The sequence below is a fragment of the Solenopsis invicta genome, chromosome 2 (genome assembly GCF_016802725.1).
Source record: "Solenopsis invicta isolate M01_SB chromosome 2, UNIL_Sinv_3.0, whole genome shotgun sequence".
Classification (NCBI taxonomy): domain Eukaryota; kingdom Metazoa; phylum Arthropoda; class Insecta; order Hymenoptera; family Formicidae; genus Solenopsis; species Solenopsis invicta.
In genome coordinates this window covers 18,360,200-18,369,268 of record NC_052665.1, presented here as the reverse complement: position 1 = coordinate 18,369,268, position 9,069 = coordinate 18,360,200, and the positions used below count along the sequence as shown (strand labels likewise).

Below are 9,069 nucleotides of genomic sequence, written 5' to 3'. Positions count from 1 at the left end.
GTTATTATATTTATTGAATAAGATTTTGAATAAACAGAGTTACTCATTTATTGTATATAAATTAAAAATTAATTTGTATATAAAAATGGATTTAACTATACTATCATCTTTACACACAGAGCAACATTGGAAAATAATTTCTTGCTAATTATTTTTACAAAAGATAATTAAAAAAAATGTATTATTTAATCAAAGATAGATTTTATTAGATCAATTAAATATTCCTACTATCAATAATTAACAGCACCCATTTTAAAAAATTATTTCTTGCCATTTTAAAAGTCTTTTTAGAATCTACTATTTAGTGGAAGAAAGAGAAAATTCATGTAATTTTAGAAAATAATTTTTTTGCTTCTTTAGAAAAGTATCTTTTTAGAATTGATTGTATTATTTAATGAAGAAATAGAGCTTTTGTTCGAACCATTAAAATCGTATAAGATTTCTGCTATTAATAAGAAAAAAACGTTTTACTGCCATTTCCACTATTATTTCTCACTGCACGAGATATCTCGACGCAGTGGGAGGATATGTCTCAGCACTGTCATGAACGCTATTGCGCTGTGACATTTTCAGATTTATTGTCTCTTCCTCTCTCTTTCTTTGTCTATATATATATTTCTGATCTTTTAATTTTTCCTCTCCTTTCCCTATATTTTCTCCTCAGCGTTTGCTTGCTTTCTTTTATTCCCCCGTTTGCTCTTTATCTTAATCTACTTCTTTCTTCTATTTCTTCTTCACCTCGTCTTTCTCTCCTTCTTCCTCTGTCTCCTCCTTCACCTTTTTCTCCGCCTTCTTCTTCTACTTCCTTTTTTAGGTAATGTTGTTCTATTTATAAAGCGTGTACGTAGAGCAGCTCGCATAGAATATAACGCGCAAATAATGTTATATTATTTATGTCAAAAAGTCAAAAGAGAATCTGTACAAAGAACAAAGCAAATTTCCGGCAATAATGTACAACAGGTTCTAAATGCATCTCCTTCTCGCGATCGTTCTCCTCGTCTCTCACTCGAGAATGAACAGTTACGAGTGAAAGTGATTTGGGCCTGGCTGACGCGCGCGTATCTGAGTCCCAACAGTCTACAGCCTACAGCCAAACGAATCGGTACTATACTAGTGTAATTGGTGATATTGGGATGATTAAGAAATGCCATTTATAACGCCGGTGATAACGATTAATGGATAAAATTTGGTGCTTTATTATCTAAAATAAATAACAAAAAGGACACGCACGCGGTGTGAAACATTCGCTATCTACTGTTATCTCAAGTGATATAAAAAACAGAATGATCGTATAGCTGATGTTATTCTTTACAGTGTAGTTTTCTGTAGATTATTGCGGACCGTCAAGTAACGTGTCAAATAACACGGTGAATTATAAAACATATTCGAAGGAAATACTAAATCTGAAATAAAAATCAATACGTATAGTTTTTGTATTAAATTGCATTTATCGATATTACACGATATTGTATATATATTTTTTAATTAGAAATACCATTGTGCAGCTTGTTCGATACATTACATATAACGCATCGTAAAAATTTACTGCGCTACGATGTCCTTTAGCTACGTGGCATTTCTACTTACTATTTTACTTCTTGGGACTTACGATGCTCATGGTAAGTTTGCATAATTTGACGCGACATTTTCATAAGGCTCGCGAATATATATACAGAGTGTCTCAAAAATAGCAAACAGCATTGTTTTATTTGCAAATTCTTTGATCAATTTGATATCGCATTTTTTTATTGAGAATTTCTTTAATTGCTTGAATGTGCGCTTGGATATGCCACGCTTTCCCAGATTTGTAAATAGATTTTTAATAATAAATAAAAAAAACTCTCAATAATAAAGTAGTGATTTAATTTCATAAATCTTTTCTACAAAAATGTTTTAATATAATATATAAATTAACATTTATATTAAATTGACATCTACAACGGTTAAGTAAGATATTTTTCAAAATAGATCTTTGAAATACTTGCTTTAATACATTATAACGCGTTGATTGCCGTATTTGTATAATACATACATACATATATATATATATATATATATATATATATATATATATATAAATTTATTTAAATTGCAATTTTGTACTTAGCTATATAATTAGATCTTTGAAATACTTGCTTTAATACTTGCTTTATAACGCGTTGATTGCCGTATTTGTATAATACATACATACATATATATATATATATATATATAAATTTATTTAAATTGCAATTTTGTACTTAGCTATATAATTATTACGTACATTAGTACGTCCCATACAGCACAGAGAGATTGCAGGAACATTGTAGAATGATTTCATTGAAACATTATAATATTGCATATTAATTGCAAAACATTGCTGCAACATTGCTGAAAGATTGCAGCAACATTAAGATGTCCGCTTTTTGAAATATTGCATTGAAACATTCCAGCAACATTGCAATGTTATAAATTTTTCCAAAATATTCATATAAATATTATTACACCACATAATTTTAATGAATAAAGCAATATTTTTGTAACATTTTAAAAAACATTTTTCGCAAAAAAATCTTGGGAATTTTTTTTCGGAAATTTTCAAGCGATCGCCCATCCAAGTTGCGGTGAACGTTGCTTGACCTCTGTAATCGCTGCGAACTGATTTCTCATGATGACTTGTGAACACTTTATGCTGATATGTGTATATAACTGGTAGATCAGATTAATTTATCGAAGAAATGAAATATGTATAATTAAACCACAGTATTTATATATATAAAAAAAAAAATAAAATTATAGTTTTTTTTATTAATTTCGCAAATGCAGAATAGCATCTGGAATAATTTTTCTGTTATTTGTTTAAATAAGAATGCAATTAGAAAATATATATCAATATAATACAATAATTAAGTTAAATATAAAGAAATTTTTATTAAAAAAACAATTAAAAAATATTGTTTGTTCATTAGAATGTAGATCGAGGTTTCTTCATATATGGACTTATTTCGTCTATGAATATTTATGTTTCTTAACAATACTATGATGCACACAGCATCACGGGACCGCATGCCTTTTTCTAGAGTCAACACTTGAAAGATGTCTGTAGACGTCTATGCACAATCGATTTGCAGTCAACTCTAAAAGCCTGACTTGGATGAGTCAACTTACAATTGATATATGGTTGTACTGTTAGGGAATGTAGAGATTCAGCGGAAAATTTAGTAATGCCCGATCTTAGTTTGCTAAATGCGGATGAATAATTATGGATGAGTTAAACTAATATATTATTATACGCGAATATTCTACTCTCTTTATTTTCATTACTTTATTAAAAAATTATGATATTGCAATGTTTCTGGAATATTACTGGCATATAATGAGATATTGCAAACATATTGTTAATTTAGGTTTCTGCAATGTTTTTATAATATTGTATTGCAATCTGCAACATTGCAACATTGCTGCAATGGTGCTGCAATTTTCTGTGCTGTATGGATTCTATCTTAAATGAATACATCTATCTTGCAAAATAATTAACATTTTTTAATTTCTTAAAAAAATTTTAAAGCAATATTATTTTTAATACTGTTCTGTTTAATTTAATTATTTAATGTAAATAAAGTGTGGTATAAAACATGAACGGTTATACCTGTTTTATACCATATTTACGTTTAATAAATGTATACATATAAAATATACCTGCTCTTATTACGGATTCAATGTATGCTATTACAGGATTCATAAGACCAAAACATGACAAAGTTGTCGTTTGCTACGTTGCATCCTGGGCAACTTACAGACAAGGAAATGGGGCATTCTCCTTAGAAAATCTTCGTCCGGAACTCTGCACTCATTTAATTTACGCATTTGCTGGTTTAAATGCTTCAAGCTGGACGATCAGAAGTCTCGATCCTTGGCCAGATATGGAAAAAGATGGTAAATTGCAAACTTACTGTAAAATCCAATTTTTACATCAAATTTTACAATAATTATAAATTATTGAAAAAATTAATTAATTAAGGAATGTTATTAAAAATTATTAATACAAAAGAAACAAAATAAGTTATAACATATAATGTGTTACTAATATAAAGAAATAAAAAACAAATAAAAAAAAATAAATAACAAATTAAATTGTCTAAAAAAGTCAATTAATTATTAATATTGATCTTATTAACATTATTTTAATAATTTGAGTCATATTAAACTTACATTGAAGTTTCATAAATATTATTTGGAAATACTTGGATGAATACAGGAATAGGCAACTACAGAAAGATGACAATGCTCCGCAAACAAGGCTTGAAAGTATCACTTGGTATTGGCGGATGGAATGAAGGCAGCGCAAATTATTCGATGATGGCTTCGTCACCGGATCGTAGAAAGATTTTCATCGCCAGCGCTGTCGAGTTCCTCAAGTACGTTTATTCTGATATATTTATCTTAATCATTCTTCTCTATACGTTATTTTTCCATTATAGAAAATCAATTCTGGAAATAGAATCTTGTTTACTCAGAAAATTTGTTATATGCGCGATGGCGACGATCCATTATATCACTAATATGATTTAACTCGACAATGTCTACTGATAATTGAAACTTTATTTTAATCAATTTTGTTCTAATTTTACATTCTTAGCTGTATTGTGCTGTTGAATTTATGATATTTTTGATTTTTTTTTAAATTAAATTTTGTCTCAATAGAACTTACGGATTCGATGGGCTGGACCTTGATTGGGAATTTCCTGGAAGTCGTGGTGGTGCTTCATACGATAAACAGAATTTTGTTAGCCTCGTGAAGGTAGAAATATTATATTTTATTATAGGGTCATTACACCAGTCAATGAACAAATAAGAAATTTACCGTACATTTTGTAAATTATAGTACGCACATAAAAGAGAAAAAGATATCCAACCATTGAATACTAAAAGCTGCTTATTTGTTCTTTAAAAATATCATATATTATCTTTAAAAAATAAGAAGGGAATAATAGTTTTGATTTAAAAAATGAAAAAACGTAAAAAACACCAGTAAACGACCAATAAGCATCAATTAATGACCGATGCGTACTAGTGAATGACCAATGTACAAATTTTCTTTTCAAAATAAAAGGAATATTTCTTTTTAATGAAATGAAAGTACATATGTAGTTAATTAAAACTTTTTTTATTTAATATTGCATGTAAAAAATTGCACATAACAGATTGCACAAAAAATATTACAGGAACAATATTCTTTGATATTAAACTAAGTTATGTCATTTAACCTTTCTAATAAATCAATTAATTATTTTTAGAAATTGATTTTCAGCACAAAAAAATTTTTAAATTTTCAAAAATTAATTGATAAATGGATTTTCTCGTTTACTTTTTTCTAAAACGCATTGAACTGCATCCTGTACATCACTTGTATGTATTGGGAATCCTAACTTTGTTTTGTGAATAATCCACATTTTAATTCGTTCTTCTTCTTTTGGGTAAAGAATAGGCGAAGGCCCCATTTTTCTTTCAATAGATACTTTATCGTGTAACTTGTTAAAAAAGGTATTTTTTGGTATCTTATATAGCTGCGATGTTTATTTATGCTTATTCCATCAATACGTACACTGTTAATAGCATCTTGCAATGCTTCTTGTGAATAAGTAAATTTCAATTTTTTTTTTATTTTTTGCCTGATTATATGACATCGTATTCAAGAATCTAAAAAGAAAAATAATGACAAAAGGAAGTTAACCTCACTATCACTTTGTTTATATTTATAATAAATCTTTTGTTTTAACTATGTACTTAATAGCTTTATAATCATAATAATTAAATTTTTAAAGTATACTAATATATAATAACAATTAAAAAAGCTAATATTTACTTCTATGTACATAAATATACAAAATAATCTTTAATTTGATGATATCAAATTAATTTGATGATATCATTTGATAATCTGTTTGGCAGATATCACTTGAACATAACTGATCGTTTACTGGTACAACCGTTTCGCGTTCGATTTGCTAGTTAATGATTGATATAGCGTTTATTGGTACAAACAAGAAAGGAATGCACCAATATTTGATCTACAGAAAATATAAATAAAAACAAATAAAATACAATAGTACATAGACAATAAATAAAATTTTAGTATTACGCGATCCTAAAACAATCGATTTTAAGTTCTTTGATATTGATTTAATAAATATTAAATATAAAAATGTTTTCTTGTAGTACGTACATTCGACTTTGCTTATAGTAAATTTGCTTATACTAAATTATAAATACATTTTTGAAGTAAGGTACATATTTTATAGTTTTACTTAATATTATTACATATTTAAATAAAAAATGATGTTTTAATCAAATCTGAATAAAAATTAGATTTAAAAAATATCAATTAATTTACAATTTATTATTCTAAAGTTTTATTATTTTAATATATTTCTGAAATAGTCATTTATTGGTGATTGTTCAGCGACTGGTGCAGTGATCCTATTTCTTTCATTAAGAAATATTTTATTGTTTTTTCTATATAGAGAAATAAATTTTTTATTTATACCTTACAATAGGAGCTAAAGGATGCCTTTAGAAATTATCACTTTTCGCTAACCGCAGCTATAAGTGCCGTCAGTTCCACTATCAATATAGCGTACGATATTCCTGAAATTTCCAAATATCTCGATTATATTCATATAATGGCGTATGATTATCATGGAGCATGGAACAAACAAGTTCTTCCAAATTCACCATTGCGAAGCAAGGATCAATTAGATGTGGTAAGAAATATATTTGCCTAGAAACATTTATATATATACGTACATATATAAATTAAGACATCACCACTCAAATGAATAAAACGGACTAAATGTCCATTACAACGTAATCAATTTTTTTAAAAAAGTATTCAAGAAACAAAAATTTTAAGAGACATAAAAAAATTTGAGAAAATGATGATATTACGGCTCATTTACACTTTAAATTGTAACTTTGTTAATAATTTATTATTAATAAAGTTAATAATAAATAAACTTAATAATTTATTAATTTTTATATTACAACTTTAAATAATGATTACATTCATTAAAATATTCTTCAACAGATTCTAGAGTAACTCGCCCATTTTTTTCTTTTGACAAAAATTTTCTGTTTATTACATTATTATTTCATATCTGTGCAAATATTAGATGATCTAAAGTCTAAAGCATTTAGTGGCATAACTGACGGTATGGTAATAATGTATTTTCAATATTTAGGAACACACCATAAAGTATTTGTTGCAACAAGGAGCTCCAGCCGAGAAACTAGTCTTAGGACTGGCGATGTACGGAAGAACTTTCGTTCTTACAACTGAACCAAAAATAAATAAAATAAACCCAATTGGTCTAACCAGTTTGGATATTGGATTTAAAGGTCCTTACACATCCCAAGAAGGCTTTATGGGATTCAATGAGGTAGCTGTTTGCTCACATATTTATATTATATCTATACAGTTTATATCTTTCCACAAATTCTGTAATTTCATTAATAACTGTTTTGTTATTCTTTTATGCTAATAATCATATTTAAAATAGGTATTAATACTTTATTGACGCGTAAAATATATGATATAAAGTATACAAATAAATTATTTATGAGTGAACTGTACATTTTTATACAGATTTGTGAGGCTTTGGTGTTATATCCGCAAGATTGGACAACTGGATGGGATAATGAGAGCAGCACAGCTTATGCGATTAAAAGGGACCATGTTGTAGTTTACGATGATATCAAAGCCATGATTGCTAAGGTATTTCTTCTGTATTTTCCGTAAAAAATAATATTTTATCGATATCTAATTTTCTTCCCGACATGTTCCCAGAATTTAATATAAGAATCTCATATACAATTTATAATTAATTATAATTATTATTTATATATTTAGATACACGTGTAATTATACTAATTAATAATTATGATAATTAATGTTAATTAATAAGTTACGTCTATATAGAACCAGCGTTATAAGTTTCAAATGTTAAAAAAATTCAGACAGACAAACAGAATAGTTTTTCTGCAGTAATCGGCTATCTGTAAAAAATACATAAAAAATAGACATTAATTATTTTTTAATGTTATCTCGCTTTATTATGAAAGAGAAATTAAATCAAAGTAACATATATTAACTTAATTAAACTTTATGCTTTTCGTTTTTTTTTTATATGCAAACTTGGGAATCTGAAAACACTATCAATAATGTTAACCAATTCTGATGCTAATGAATTTTTTTAGGTGGAATATGCAAAGAGACAGAAATTGGCGGGTGTTATGGTATGGAGCATTGACACGGACGATTTTCGAGGCAAATGCACATCACTGCACAGTGACATGACTTTATTCGATGGAGGTCATTATCCCTTAATGAAATCCATTAATGCAGCTTTGGCAAATAACACGATACCACCCGAGGAAAACCAACTGCCAGACTCGTCATCCATACAATTGCTCTCGAATATTGTGTTTGCGCTATCAATTGCGACGATTTACCTTTCTCTATTTTTCTCTCTATAACTAATCTCTATAATTAATTCTACAGATCATTGGTGTAATGATAAATATATATATATACACATATATAATACTAGTAATAATATATTGACAATTAATAATTAACAAAAAGCGTTAAAATGTGCTTAACGCTCGCTCGTTCGCAGATGGTTCCTTCCTTCAACATTTAAATTAAAAATGTAATATTAATTTACGATATACAATAAAATTTATATATTACGTGCAAATAAAAAAAATGTTTGTGTAGTTGGTAAAATATTGTCTTGTTACTAAACAGAAAAAATTGATAAATGCAAGATCTAAAACTAACGGTACATGAATGCTTTTGTGAAAATATTTTTGTAGCACATAATATATAAAAATATATACATATACATAAATGATTAAAATAAATAGAAAAGAATAAGAATACATGCATAAAAAAATTTAATTTTTAAGTTACATTTATTAATATGTATATTTTAATTATGAAATAAAATTTCTCAAATCTGTAAATGTTATACATACGAAAACATTACAAAACTATTATGTTTAACCCGTTGTGATTACACTGGGTCT

At 27.2% G+C, this 9,069-nt stretch overlaps 1 protein-coding gene across 2 annotated transcripts; it reads left to right on the top strand.

The window, feature by feature from the left end:
• Positions 1-22: 22 nt before the first annotated feature.
• Positions 23-8,924, top strand: LOC105193584 (probable chitinase 2). 2 transcript variants are annotated; one of them, XM_039457998.1, is made up of 9 exons: positions 23-1,367; positions 1,506-1,619; positions 3,715-3,915; positions 4,238-4,397; positions 4,684-4,780; positions 6,537-6,743; positions 7,221-7,418; positions 7,625-7,753; positions 8,236-8,924. In XM_039457998.1, exons 2-9 carry the CDS (start codon positions 1,556-1,558, stop codon positions 8,512-8,514), a joined length of 1,335 nt encoding a protein of 444 aa, XP_039313932.1. In that variant the 5' UTR covers positions 23-1,367; positions 1,506-1,555; the 3' UTR covers positions 8,515-8,924. The 2 variants fall into 2 exon arrangements, with proteins under 2 accessions (XP_039313932.1, XP_011156409.1); XM_011158107.3 differs by having other exon boundaries at positions 23-1,422.
• The last annotated feature ends 145 nt before the right edge of the window (positions 8,925-9,069 follow it).